Here is a 15035-nt window from a genome sequence, read left to right on the forward strand (position 1 = left end):
CCCATCCTTTTTGCTGGTTTGTATTCTTAGAAGCAAGTCATACTCCAGGGGAGGGAATTTGACTAGAGCATTAGCACCAGGATGCGGAAATTTTGGAGTTGTTTTAGGAGCTGCCTGCCGCCCCTGGGGCACCAATTTGAGATCAGGTGCTTTAGAAAGAACACGGGTTTGGAGTCAGGCAGAAATAGTTTGATGCCAGCTTTTCCTCTTTACCTGCGATGTGAAACTTGCACATTTCTCAGCCTTGCTGAGCTTTGTCTGTAAAATGGAGGTTGTTTCACCTGCCCCACTGGGGCCGAGCTGAGGATCAAGTGTGATCCACCTTGATAGGCTGCCTTGACCCGTGTATTAGTTTCCTAGGGCTGCTGTAACAAATTACCAAACTTACCAAACTTAGTGACTTAAACAACCCAAATGCATTATTTTATAGTTATGTAGGTCAGAAGTCTGACACGGGCCTCACTGGGCTAAAAATTAAGGTGTTAGCAGGACCACATTCTTTCTGGAGGCTCCGGAAGAGAACCCAATTCCTTGCTTTTTCTGGCTTCTAGAGGTGCCTGCATTCCTTGGCTTGTGGCCCCTCCCTCCATCTTCAAAGCCAGAAATGGTGGTTGAGGCTTTTTTACACCCCACCTCACTCTGACCCTCTTCCCTAGTCACACCTCCCTCCGCTCTCCTCTTCTGCTTCCCTCATCCTCTTTCAAGGCCCCATGGGATTACAGTGGGCCCACCCAGACCTACTAAAATAGGATAGTCTCCCTATTTTAAGGTCGCCTGATCAGCAATCAATTCCATCAGCAACTGGGATTCCCCTTTGCCACTTAATGAAACATAGTCACATGTTCTGGGGATTAGGAGGTGGATGTTTGGGGGCCGTAAGTCCGCTGGCTGCCCTGTTGTCCCTGTGGTGTCCTGGTGCCCAGAGGGAGGGGCCCTCCTTGGCACGTCCAGAGGCCAGGAGGAAGGCGCATTTATTCTGCAGGAACATGAGGAGGAGGCAGGTGCTGGACAAGGTGAAGTTTATGGCCATTCCTCAGGTGCCCCAGCTGTGTGTCTGACTCCCTCCGGGCTGCCCACGTGGTCCTGTGGCGCTCTTTTTATAGCCTTCTCTCCCTGGGAACAATGAACGGCCTGCTGCGCCCCAGCTGCCTCACCACAGGTGTCCTGCTCCTGGAGGCCCCCCACCTGGGCCCTCTCAGGGGAAGGGAAACCGCTGGTGCCTCATGATGGAGTTGCATCAGCAGAGGAAGGCCTCCTGGTTGGTATCAGTCTCATATCGCAGCTCGACTCCCGCAGCGGGGTCGCCTGGGTGGGAGGGAATTTGGGTGGGTCAACAGGTTCCAAATTTGTCCTGAGGCCGGCTTCCAAATTTTGCCCCTCCCACTGAAGATGTGTTTCTTGCCTTCCGTGGGGAAACAAGAGCTACCCTTTTGGGCTGCACGGAGGGGACAGGGATCCCTGTGAAGCTGGTTTGTTGGGCCTGGATCCCTGTGCGTTCTGTGCTGCTTTGCTCTTCCTGGGTTGGGCTGAGTTGGGGTGGTGAGGGACGTATCATCTCACCATCTAGTGGAGAGGTGTGGGACGGCAAGCTGTAACTGCCCAAGAACCGTCTACACTGGAGTTATTACCCTAGGGCAGTGGTCCCAAGCTGTGCCACAGAATCACCCAAAGAGGTTTTGAGAAATACATCTGCTTGAGCCCCACTCCACACCTCCTTCATCAGAAAACCCACAGTTTAGCTTTAGAATGTAGATCCCCAAGTCCCACCTCTAAATTCTAATTTACTAAGTTTGGGGTAAGACCTGGGAATCTGAATTCTTAACATGACTTCTCCAGTGACTCTCAAGGGCAGCTTGACTTGAACACCACTGATTTTAGCAGCCCATAAGATAAACGGCCAACTGTGGGATGTGGACTTTTTTTTAAAAAAAAGCTGATGCTCTATTTGGTCATATTATTAGAAACATAACATCCAGGTTAAGGAAGGATATAATATAGTGGTTAAAAGTGTCTGGGGGGCTTCCCTGGTGGCACAGTGGTTAAGAATCTGCCTGCCAATGTAGGGCACATGGGTTCGAGCCCTGGTCCGGGAAGATCCCACATGCCGCGGAGCAACTAAGCCCATGCGCCACAACTACTGAAGCCCGCGCACCGCAACGAAGAGTAGCCCCCACTCGCCGCAACTAGAGAAAGCCCGCGCGCAGCAATGAAGACCCAACACAGCCAAAACTAAATAAATAAAATAAATTTATTTAAAAAAAAAAAGTGTCTGGGTTCAAGAGTCCTACGTTTGCTACTGCTGATTTTGTGACCTTGGGCCAAGGTCTTGTCTGTCGGGGTTGTTGTGAGAACTTGAGACAATAAATAACGTAGAGCACTTGACACAGGGCCTGGCCCTCAGCATACGGGCCCTGAATTAAGAGTCTACTGCTCAGATCCATTGGGAGCTCCGTGTTTGATTTCAGTGACATATTTATGAAGAGGATGTCCAGAAGAGGAGGAGATGGAAGGGAGAGGAGAGGAGACCATGAAGAAGAACCAAGGAGAAGGCTTGAGTGTCTGTAACTGGGAGTCAGAGGTGCAACGTGTATGTGCTGCTTAAGAAACACCAGGTTGCTGTCATGCAAGGGCTTCAGATGCTGAGTGAGAACTCTGTCTGTGCCCTGGAACACGAGTGACTCCCAGTGCTGTGCCTGTACCCCTCATGGAGTGTGGCCTGATCATGGGGGATACACACACAAGCATTTGCTGCAGTAGCTCTTCACATAGCTATGGGCACACTCTTCACATATAGGTATGTATACTTTGTACATACTTGTACACGTGTGTATATGGATGTTGATGTGTTAGAAAAAATAAAGTCAGCATCACAGGGCTGTGGTTTCACAGAAGTAAGTAGCAGTGTAGGGCCTGAGCCAAATTTAAAATACGTGTATATGAAATGTTATGGACTGAAGGGTTATACCCCCCAAATTCATATGTTGACCCCCATGTTTTGGTATTTGGCAGTGGGGCCTTTGGGAGGTGATTAGGTCACAAGGGTGGAGCCCTCATGAATGGGATTAGTGCCCTTAGTTTAAAAAGACCCCAGAGAGCTCACTGGTCCCCTCCACCTCTTGATGACACAATGAGAAGACAGCTGTCTGCCACCTGGAAGAGGGCTCTGGTGAGAGCCCTCAACCCTACCGGTACCCTGATCTCACACTTCCAGCCTCCAGAACTGTGAGAAATACATTTCTGTTGTTTAGAAGCCCCCAGTCTAGGGTACTAGGTTATGGCAGCCCGAATGGACTAAGACGTGAAATCAATAATGTAGAGCTGGTTTGTGGGTGTGGCAGACACAGGGTAGTCTTGGGGAACCCAGCCTCAGAGGAACTTTCTGCTCGGGTTTGGGGATGGACCTCGGTGATGTTGCAGTTTGCTCTCCCATGAATGTAGACTGCACCCCACGACTCCACACACCTGAGGGGCTGCCTCTGTGAAAGGGGTGCCATCTTTAGCAAGTCAGCCTGATGCTACTGATGACCTAGACACTGGAGTTCGCGGGTTAAGTGGCCACAAAACAACAGCCACGGGTAGTTCCAGAGAATGAAGGTGCCAATGAACTTGCCTGCTTGGCCCCCTGCCCACCTAACAGGCATCTCCCACAGGCTTCTCCTCTTCCTGGATTGTTTGTTTTTCTCACAGCCCCTGCTTTCATGTTCTGTTTCTTTTTGGTCCACTATTTGAGGCCAGAGGCGTTGTTGGGTCTACAGCTCTCCCTCAGACAGTGCCACCTGCCTGGAGTGCCAGGCTCCAGGTGTTCTCGGGCTCAGTGTTCCTGGGGTGACACTGGCTCTGCCCTCGTGGCTCAGGACTGACCTGTATTGTGAGCTAGAGCCAAGTGGTCCCAGAGAAGACCCTTCTGAACAGAGTGGCATTGAAACCCATCAGGAAATGGAAAGTGGGGTGACATTCCTTGGGGTGTGCAGACAGCAGGTGGCAGTGAGGAGACACAGGGTGGCATCTTTCCCACAAATGCAGTTTGGCCTCCAACTTTGCAATGTCACAAGTTCAAAGGAGGGCATCTCTAGCTAGGAAGATTGGGTCAGTCCAAAAAAAAAAAAAAAAAAGAATTTAAGATTATTTCATCTTTCCGTGTTATTCTATGTGATGCAGATAGAGTGCTTGAAATTCAGGGGTAGGTTGTGTGCGTGCATGCATGTGAGCATGTGTGCATATGTATGTGGGATGTAGGGGGTAGGAGAAGGGACACGAATCGCTTTGGGGTCAAGCCTAGTGGATGGTGAGTAGCTTAACTGGTCTCTTTTAGGGTCAAGAGACTGAAACCCAATTCCAGTCGACTTAAGCAGGCAGTGGGGGGCCTGTGCGGGAGTGTCGTGGACTGAAGTGTGTCCCCCAAATTCATATGTTGAAGTCCTATCCCCCAGTACCTCAGAAGGTGACTGTATTTGGAGATGGGGGTCTTTAAAGAGGTGATTACGTTAACGTGCGGTCATTAGGGTGGACCCTAATCCAATATGACTGGTTCCCTTATAAGAACAGGAGGTTAGGACACAGACACACACAGAGGGAAAACCATGGGAGCACACAGGGAGAAGACGGCCGTCTACAAGCCGAAGAGAGAGGCCTCATGGGAAACCAACCCTGCCAATGCTTTGGTCTTGGATTTCTAGACTCTAGAACTGTGAGAAATTAAATTTCTGGTTTTTAAAAAGCCACATTGTTATGCTGACCCTAGCAAACTAATACAGGGAAGGAATGGGAGAGGTGGGAGGGGTTAGGGTATCACTTAACCAACCCACAGGAAGCAAGGGTGGACCTGGCTTAAGGGACAGTTGGATCCAGGGAATATGGCAATCCGCCCTGCTCCCTCCCTCCTCTTCTATGGGGATCTGGTTTGGCCTCATTCTCTCAGGCATCTCCTTGTGGGAGGGACATGGCAACCTGTGTCTCTGGGACACATCTCATAGCTCAAGATCCGAAAGTAAAGCAAGAGCTACCCTTCCACTCACGATTTGAAACCGTCTAGGTAGAGGTTCTGATTTTCCTTCTCAGATCTCAGGGCCAACTCCTGGGGCCACTGGCAGTGGCGGGATGGGGGAGCTGCAGGGTTGGGATTGTTCCAGCCAGGATCACGTGCTCTGTGACCCGAAGTCGGAGGTGGGGGCGATGGGGATGCCACAGGGCAACAGGGCCCCATGATCAGCAGGGCCCCAACCCCAGGAATTACCCATGATGAGCGTGGAACAATCCTCCAAGGCCAGCAGAAGAGGGGAAAGTGTGCTCAGCAGAGACACTGAGGCCCAGACAGGGAAAGGAAGTGGCTGTGGCTGAGCCGGCGGGACGGGACAGCCGGCCCCTGCTAGGTCTCTAACTCCTAGCGTGTTTGGAAGAGGAATGTGGGCTGGCACATAAGCTGCTGCCCGGCTGCATCGCTAATTTGCTTATTTCCTATTTTGTTTGTTTTTTAATAAGATGGGGAGGATGGAGGTGTGGTGTGAGATTAGCTATTGTAAGTACTCACTCAACCAGACCATCCTGATCCTTAAATTATTACCCTGTTTGAAGTCAAGAGCTCACGAGCTGCCTTTGCCCTTTAAACCTGTAATTTACAGAGCAATTTTCTGCCAGGTGGAGGGAGTGTTCCAGTAACGCCGCACTTAACAATGGGAAGTCTCTTCAGCCCTGGGAACATCTGGCTTCAGGAACTTTTTACTGTAAACAGCTGGGTGTGGCCAGCCAGCCTCAGGCCAGTGGGTACCAGCCCAGCCTCCGTAGAGAGCCAGCCTGCAGGGCTGGGATCCCAGCTCCCACGTCCTAGCTCCACACACAGGGACCCTGGGAATCTCTGTAACAGCTCTGTGCCTCAGTTTCCCCACCTGTCGGATGAGAAGAACAATGCCAATCCAGAGCAAAACCACGTACAGCTGTGATTCTCAACTGCAGATGATTTTGCCTCCCCGGGGGACATCTGGCAAAGTCTGGAGAAATTTGGGGCTGTCACGACAGGAGGTGGGTTGCTCTCGGCTTCTAGTGAGTAGAGACGAGGGATGCTGCTAACATCCTGCGATACTCAGGACAGTACTCCTCCTCCCCGCAAAGTACCTCCAGGATGTTGGCAGTGTGGAGGTTGAGAAACCCTGCCACAAAGGACGGGGGCAAGCGTCCGGTCAATGTTGGCTCTTATTAGAGCTGCCCACTGAATTCTCAGTCCTGTTTCTGGTGCTTCTGTGAGCTGTCAGGCACCTGAACTCAAGTTTCTTTTTCTCTCTGAATATCAGGGGGGTCATCTTCCCTGGGGTCCAGCTGCCCTGCCCCACTGCTAGGGAGACGAAGCATCTCGGGAAAGAAGAACCAAGCCCCTCTCCGCCCCCTGGGCCACATTAAAGGATTCCACGCCACATGGTCCCCTGAGAGTCACAGGGCACTCCATTCTCTCTCCAGATGTGAGGCTCACTGGGCTGATCTCACCCCTGGGGGGGGCCTGTGACCTTACCCCACTGAGCCAGTGAGATTCCACCCTGAGACTTTGCTAGAACTCCCGGGTGAGAGCCTCTGTCTTGTGCAGGGGTAGCTAAGCCGGGAGGTTGTGTGTCTCGTGGTAATTTTGCCAACTGTTGGGATCAACCTGCATGGGAGTAAACCTGACGTAGAGAGAAGCGACGTCAAGGGACAAAGAAAGATGAAGAGCCTGAAAATATCATTTACCACTCTGGATCCAAAGCTAGGTGTCCTACACTATTCTTTCCAGAAGCCAATAAGTTCCTTTTTGCTTTTAAACCAGTGCTTGAGTCGGGGTTTCTCACCTGTCACCGGTTAATACAGAAATCCCACCTGTCGGAGAAATTGTTTTCCCAGTTGTATTTTCCTAGGGCCTTGCTTTTTTTTCCCCCCTTCGCCAAATCATAAGCTTCTTGAGGGCAGGGCTTGTATAGAAAACTAAATTATCAGGGTACTATGTAGCAACAGAACTTTCCGCCATGATGGGAATGCTCTGTATCTGTGTTCTCTGATCCGGCAGCCACCAGCCACAGGCAGCTTTGGAGTGCTTGAAATGTGCTGGTGCAACTGAGAAATGGAATTTTAAATTTTATTTGATTTTAATGAATTATTATAGTAATTTAAATTGCCACACGTGGCTCGGCTGCCGGATCAAACAGCATAGCTCTATAGCATCTTGTACTGGTGGTGATGCTCTGTCGATTTTGATTGATTGATTGATTGATCTGCTCATTTGCTTAATGAACAGGGAGAGAGTGTGGGATGCTGTATTGGTGGATATAGTACGCGGGCAGTCACAGCCCCACGGGTCCCACGCGGATAAGTGTAATGCAAAGCGGAGAACACAGAACGTTTCGGAGGAGGCCCAGGTCAGATTCTCTGGAAGCTCAGGGAGAAAGTTCAGAGAGTAGCTGGAGGTGAGATCAGACAAGGTTCTCAGGGGGAGTAATCAAATACGAGATCAATGGATCAGTGCCAAAAAAAGGCCTTTTTTCAGTCCCACTTACCGTGCTCCTCCCACAGGACCTTTGCACATGCTGACCTGCTATCTAGAATCTTCTTCCTTTTCTTCTTCACCTGCTGAACTCCCTTCTGCCCAGGCCTCACCTCCTCTTGACTACTTGAAATCCCCATAAGATAAGCTGTCTGACGACCAGCTACCTCTGCTCTCAGGACTGGGCACAGTTACAATTTCACACTGCCCAGGATTATTTGATTTACTTCTCTCTTCCCTGCTGGATGGGAAGCTCTGTGCGGGCAGAGGCTGGGCAGAATTTCATTCTCGTCGTATCCTCAGCATTTAGCTCAGCGTCTGCCTGCCTGGAATGTTCTTCCCCCAGATCTTTGCAGGGGAGAGTATGTCTCAGCTCAAAAGTCCTCTAGGACAGCCCCACCCCCTTCATCACATGTACCACTCATCAATTCTGAAATCAGTCACCCCAGTCATGGATGAGTTTCTTGTCTTCCTTTGCTAGGTTATATGAGTTCTATCCCTGTATCCCCAGCATCAAGAACAGGGCCCGGTACCCAAGAGGATTTACTAAATACAGTATGTGTGGTCAACCTGCTGGAGCTGGTCGTGCCCAGGCCTGTCTTATAGTGTCTTCTAACTTTTCCAAATCCTCCCTGTTCAATGCACGCTTCCCGAGTATTTACCCCCTGCCAGAACTTAGCAATGAGCTAGGGAGTCAGGCTGGGCTCCTGTCCTGGGAGAAGCATACAGTCTGGCTCACTGGGGTGGGGTTCCATCAGGGCCAGTCGGACACCTGGGTGGAGGCTTCAGACCATCCCCTACTTCCTGTGATTTGGGCTTTGCCAGGAGGGCCCAGCTGTCAGCCATGATCTTGATGCTCAGTATGTGTGTCTCTGAACTAGCAGCACAACCTGGGAGCTTATTAGAAATGCCGAATCTCAGGCCCCGCCCTCAACCTCCTGAGTCAGCATCTGCATTCCAAAAACACCTGTCCCTCCCAGGTGCATGTTGTTTTTTTGTTTTTTAAAATAAATTTATTTATTTTATTTATTTTTATTTTTGGCTGCTTTGGGCCTTCGTTGCTGTATGCGGGCTTTCTCTGGTTGCAGCGAGCGGGGGCTACTCTTCATTGCAGTGCGCAGGCTTCTCATTGCAGTGGCTTCTCTTATTGCGGAGCATGGGCTCTAGGGGCGTGGGCTTCAGTATTTGTGGCACTCAGGCTCAGTAGTTGTGGCTCGCGAGCTCTAGAGCACAGGCTTAGTTGCTCCGTGGCATGTGGGATCTTCCCAGGCCAGGGCTCGAACCCATGTCCCCTGCACTGGCAGGCAGATTCTTAACGACTGCGCCACCAGGGAAGCCCTCCCAGGTGCATGTTAAACTTTGAGAAGCACCGAGCTAGGACACCTGTGGTTTTACCACTGCTATGGACTGAATGTCTGTGTCCTCCCCAAATTCTTATTTGAAAAATTCTAACCCACAATGTGATGGTGTTAGGAGATGGGGCCTTCAGGAGGTGATTAGGTCACGAAGATGGTGTCCTCATGATGGGATTAGTGCCCTTATAAGACATCGGACAGCTTGCTTCCTCTCTCTCTCCCTTCAGTCTGGGAGGACACAATGAGAAGGCACCCATCTGTGAACCAGGAAGACAGCTCTCACCAAGTGAATTAGCTGGCACCTGGACCTTGGACTTGCCAGCCTCTAGAACTGTGAGGAATAAACGTCTGTTGTTTAAGCCCCCATAGTCTCCAGTATTATGTTGTAGCAGCCCGAGGTGACTGAGATGACCGCTGACGATCTATTCTGACGATCTGGAAATGTGAATACCCCGGAAGAGGGACACAGTGAGGCAAGTAATATCAAGGGAGGGGTGAGTGGTCAGATGTTCCCCTCCTGACAGTGGGGTTCTGGGACAGGAGGCAGCACTCTGACGGGGACAGTACGTGCCTGACTTTTCCAATAGGACAGAATGCACCGGAGCTCCACTCTGAGTGCTGCCACCTGGTAATGTCAGTCCTGTGCCGGAAGGTGGGGGTGAGGATGGGAACACCAGCACTGTAGTGTGGGTGGTGCTCAGTGCGGAGGAACGAGCCTGGGATCTGGAGGTAGGTGACTGAGCTGGAGTCCTGCCCAGTCATGTCTTAGCTTAATGGAGCTGGGCGAGCCCCTCAGCCTTAACCTCAGTTTCTCCATCAATGAAATGGGTTAATAATCACCCCTCTCAAAGAGACTGCTGGGAAAACTGAATGAGAACACACAGAGAAAAAGGCCAGCTCATCAATGAAGTGCTGTGGAGTAGTATTTATTGTTACAGTGTTAAAATTCACGTTTGGGAAGACGTTCCGGGCCATGACCAGTAACTAAAGGTCAGGAACATCATCTCAGCTCACGGACAACTCGTTTCCTTTGCACCCACAGACTCCCTGGGGTGTTAGGGCTCAGGAAATTCTCATCAGCCAACCACTGGGAATGATGTTAGTATCAGAAGATGTCATTTCCCACAAGGCTTCTTTTTCTTGCCACTCCACTGCCAGGAGCCCGTTGGAACCTCAAAGGCCAGAGCGGAAGTGATGGTGCCCAGAAAATATGGGTTGTGATGGGAGGGGGGCGAGCTAGGCTTGGAGCACTGAACACGGAAGTCACATCTTGCCAAATCGTCCTGTTTTGCTGGACCCAGCCCCGTCCGGTGACCTAGAGATTGGGGGTCACTGTTCTGAGGCCCCTCCATGCTGGCTGGGCTGTGTGGAGACCCCTTCCCCTCGACTTCATCTGGTCCAGGTTCTCCTGTGGCTTCTCCTTGCCTCCTGCAGCCTGGGCTCCGATGATCGCGATGCTGACACGGACAGATTTCTCGGAGAAAAGCCCTGCTCAGCCAAGGACAAGAGAGCCTTGTCCACAGACAAGAGGCGTCTGGGGTCAGAAAGCTGAGTCCACCTGGCAGGTGCCTTCTGATGGCTCTGGCCCCCAGCTCCTGGGAGGAATATGGGGTGTCTCTGCTCACCCTGGTTCTCCCCAACCTCTGGCAGCGACTACCTCTTTTGAAGAGGCCAGCACCCATGGGTGCAGGCGACAACAGCTCTCACCGAGGCACATTCACATGGTTCCGAGGTCCAGATGCCATGTCACCCTTTAAGGACCAAGACCATGGCTCAGGCTGTTCCGACAGGATGCGGCAGGTCACTGTTCTGTGGGGGGCTGCTCCGCTAGCCTTTGTGAACCGCTACCAGAACCTCTCTGCCAGGCCTGCAAGCCCTGCTCTTGTTGCCCGCTCTTGAAGCAGAGTTGACATTTGGGGTTTTTCCAGCAGACAGAGCTCACCCGATTTAACTCTGTATGGAGGTTGTTCATTTATCAGCCAACCCATCCTCATGCGGCAAAGCCAGGTCCAAACGCTTGCCTGGCTGCCAGGGATACAGAGCATCCGGGGGGCGAGAATGTGCTCTTAGGGCATCGTTTGGACCAGCAGGAGCCTCCAAGTTTGCCCACATTGCCTCAGGGCTGCCGGCTGAATGCTGCAAATGTTTTGGGCACTGCCATGCCTGCCAGTGACCCCCCCCCCCAACACCAACTGTCCACTTGCCCATCTTGTCCCCAGGGGGATTGAGTGGGGAACGATGCATTGGTTTCAAATAATCAGACCTGCATCCAGGCACCTGTTGGTTAGCCATTCCTGCTCACGCTGCGAGAATAACTGCCTTCTGGGTTTGCTCCTTCCCGAGAGGCAGATCCTGGGGTGCCGGCTCAGCCAGCCTGGATGTTGGCTCGGGAGTGGCCTGTGACATCAGGTTAGAGGGAGGTTTTAACTCCTCTCTCCGGCTGCGGGCTCTGCAGCCTCCGATCCCGTGTGTGTGGCTGAAAGTCATGAAGTTACTGGGTTTGGAACCTCCGCAAAGCTTCACCCCTTGTTCCAGAGCTTCACCCCTCGGGCCCTGGAATCAGAAATGTGTCCCTAGGAGGCCAAACGTTCAGACAAAAGGGGGCATCCACCTGTCCACAACGAGGCATTTGGTTTCCGGTGGTGAGAAAAGCTGTGCTTGTGTTGAGGTTTGGAAACCACGGTCTTCGGCCTCGGGGAGGAGGACTTCTCAAGTTCATCAGGCCTCGGGTTGTGCTTTTTCTTGAGGGGAAGTAATTCATTGGGTTGAAGAATGTGCTTTGACGGTTCTTGGAGGCTGACCCTGCTTCTAGTCCTGGAACTTCAAACCTCTTATAGACTGTTGGTGCCAAAGGCTTCAATGGAAGTCGAGCATCGTGGTTCCAACAAATGAGTTGCTTTGATAACCTAAGTGTAAGTAGAACTCCAATGCCATGTGCCCTTCCCTAATCATTCCTCAGCATCGAGGTCAATGAGCTCAAGCCTGAACACATGGATCAAACTCATTTTCAAGGGTTCTGGACGTGGCATTTTCCTCTTTTGGGGAAGTCAAGCCCTATTGGGGGCTCTTAGAGTCTGAACATTAAACATTTCTTGCCCTCCCTTTGCACGTTGCTCCAATCGAAACAGTTGGAGAGGACTTCCCTGGTGGTCCAGTGGTTAAGATTCTGCCCTCCCATCGCAGGGGGTGCAGGTTCAATCCCTGGTTGGGGAAGTTCCGCGTGCCGTGCGGCGCCGCCCCCAAAACAAACAAACAAAAACAACAACAACACAAAACAGGTGGAGAGAACCCGTACAACATCAGTACAATATCAGTTCTGTGTTTTAAGTGGGAAAGTAGACACCCACCCTGGACCCCATAACTTCCCACCTGTCTCCTGAGAGGTTACAAAGTGTTACAGACGTTAGCAAGTGTTAATCCTCACAACATCCCTGGAAGGGAACCAGAAGTATTGTAGATGAAGACATTGAGGCACAGAGAGGTGAGGCCACTGGGAAGAAGCCACACAGCAAAACAGTAGTAGAGTCAAGAAGAGGACTGGGGATCCTCTGCACCACCTTAGCGACCTGTGAGATTCAGCTCAATTGGGGCACTGGCGAGCACACCTGTGTGTCAGGTGACAGACGTCACAACAAGGTTTGCTGGGTTAACGTTGACAAGCGTTTCCCGGCTCCCAGTCCCAAACCCAGTGTCACACTTGGTACAGTTGTCACGGACCTAACTCAGTCAACCCCGATCCTATCCACGCGATATCCTTCATCCTGATGGCCAGACATCTGCATTTCCTGGCAATGTCAGCGGCTCCGCCCCACCCCCCGCAGGGATGTCACCTGCCTCCACCCAGGACAGCCACTCCCGGGAGAAGGGAGCAAGTAGCCCTTTAACATGTCCACCCGGATGTGACACACGGCTTTTAGGATGGGAATGACCTTCCCGTTTTGCCTTCTCCCAAGAGAGATTCAGTGACCCAAGTCAGAAGCCCAGTTATTGGTCCCGGGGCGCGCGTGTGCTGGAGCTGAGACCTCCGCCAGGCCGGCCGGAAGGGCCCCCCGTGGTGACCGGGCAGCCTCCAGCTTTGCTAGCTCCTGGTGCCGTCACTGCCGGGCTCTGCGTGTCTGGCTGGAGTCCCATCTGCTCCTCCCGGGAGGGGGTTTCGGGGAACCCTGTGCCTCTTTCCATCCTGGTGGCTCCGTTCAAGGCTCCCGGGACCGCTTGAACTGCCCAGTGGCCGAGTCACTCCGAGGTGGGGCCTTGATGACAGAGGTGCTGGCGGGCCCTCTGGGCCAGTCTCCCTCCAGCGAGCACGGAAGTCCACAGCCCGCTCCAGTCGGGCAGGCTGGTGCCCCCTCGTTCCTCGGGGTCCCCATCCGGAGTCACAGCAGTCTGCGGGGCTTTCCCGGGACCAGAGGGGCATCCTCAGGCCGAGATCACTATGTACAACAGCGACAGTCCCTGGCTGGCCTTCATCCCTGGGTCTCTCTGTGTTGGGTCCGGTGGAGCATGGGCTCCTTACACGTTGGTGACCTCCAGGCCGTTGCAGCCTTCCACACGGCACTGCTCGGGCCTGCCCTGGGGGTCGTCGTCTCCGCAATCTTCGTTTTGAAGACAGCCGTAGTCATCGTGGAAATCGGGGTCTTTGCCGCTGAAGCCCCTTCCTATCTTTCCCAGGGGCAGCTGAGAAGAGAGGAACGAGAACAAAGGACAGGAAGGAGCAAAAAAAGAATCGAATGTTCTTGGATCTGGGAAATGCGGGGTCTCCAGTGTCAATTGCTGGGTGACCTTGTCTAATCACTCTGTGCTCCTCTTATTAGTAATAACACGCCGCTCCTCAGGGAGGCTGAGGGGGTTTGTGTGAGTTATAACCTCAGGAGAGAGCTTTGCCTTCCCAGCTGGAAGGAACCAGTTTGTTACTGAGGGTGAGGGCGAATACAGTCTTTCTGATAATCTAGCAAAGTCTCTCACCTTCCTCCTCGGCAGGAGGAGGCGGGGTGAGAATGGGTGTGGACGTGAGGTCTGACCGCATTCCCAGGTCAAGAAGAAATATTCCAGCATTGCCTGGTGTGGCCGAAAGAGTGTGGGTTTTGGAGACTCACCAACTGGGCTTTGGATCCGTGCTCTGCCATTTCCCAGCTGTGTGATCTTGGACAAGTCACCTGTCCCCTCGGAGCCTCAGTTTTCTTAGCTACAAAATGGGACTAATAATTCCTTTCTCCCAGAGTTGTTGCAAAGAGTAGAAATCCATCTGGGAGGCGCACAGCAAGGTGCTGGCAGACAGTAGCTATACTTATCAGACACGGCGGCCCCTCAGTAAATACTTCTCTCTTATTTTTTTTATTTTATTTTTTTTTGGTACGTGGGCCTCACACTGTTGTGGCCTCTCCCGTTGCAGAGCGCAGGCTCCGGAAGCACAGGCTCAGCGGCCACGGCTCACGGGCCCAGCTGCTCCACGGCACGTGGGATCTTCCCGGACCGGGGCACGAACCCGTGTCCCCCGCATCGGCAGGCGGATTCTCAACCACTGCGCCACCAGGGAAGCCCACTTCTCTCTTATTTTGAACAGATCTCTATCAGGGTTGTCATGACAGTGCTTTGTAATTATGTATTTATTTGACCGCCTTTCTTTCTGTGCCCTCCCTGACCCGAACCAATTTTGACCCCTTTGGGGGTCATCCCAGTGGGGATGCACGTTCTAGACTGAGAGCATCTTAATGGTGAGGGTGGTCATTTATTCATGTTTACCTCCCACACTCAGGACGCGCCTGGGATGCACTTAGTACCCGAAACGGTCCGCTGAATCAATGGAAGAATTTTGGATTATCCGCTTCTGTCGCCTGTGTCTGTACACCGCCTGTGTCTGTACACCCCCGTTTAGGAATCTGTGTCGCCCTGAGCCCACGTGATCAGACCCAACTACGCATGTTCTTATGCACCAGAGGCTCATCCACTGCTCTCGGTCAGGCCATTGGAGTCAAAACCTAAGTCAGTGGCCCTTAGCGTTTAGGGTGTGTTGGAACCCTCTGGGCAGCCTTGCGGCATGCGGGGTTCCCCTTGCCCCAGAGGCCCTTGCGTCAGGAGGCCCAGGTGGGTCCCAGAGTCTGCATGTTAAGCATCCACCTAGGTGAGTCTGATGCGGGCAGGTGAGACCTGCACTTCGAGATACAGTGACAAAGACCCCACAAGGC

General features: G+C 52.4%; 1 protein-coding gene across 3 annotated transcripts in view; it reads right to left on the reverse strand.

The window, feature by feature from the left end:
- Positions 1-9758: 9758 nt before the first annotated feature.
- Positions 9759-15035, reverse strand: part of KAZN (kazrin, periplakin interacting protein) — a 1159438-nt gene continuing 1154161 nt past the window's right edge. For all 3 annotated transcript variants that reach the window (XM_067017033.1, XM_067017036.1, XM_059045410.2), the window contains one exon: positions 9759-13527. In XM_067017033.1, coding sequence (XP_066873134.1) covers positions 13363-13527 — 165 coding nt within the window. In that variant the 3' untranslated portion in view covers positions 9759-13362. The remainder of the gene's footprint in view (positions 13528-15035) is intronic.

The sequence above is a fragment of the Kogia breviceps genome, chromosome 1 (assembly GCF_026419965.1).
Source record: "Kogia breviceps isolate mKogBre1 chromosome 1, mKogBre1 haplotype 1, whole genome shotgun sequence".
Taxonomy (NCBI): domain Eukaryota; kingdom Metazoa; phylum Chordata; class Mammalia; order Artiodactyla; family Physeteridae; genus Kogia; species Kogia breviceps.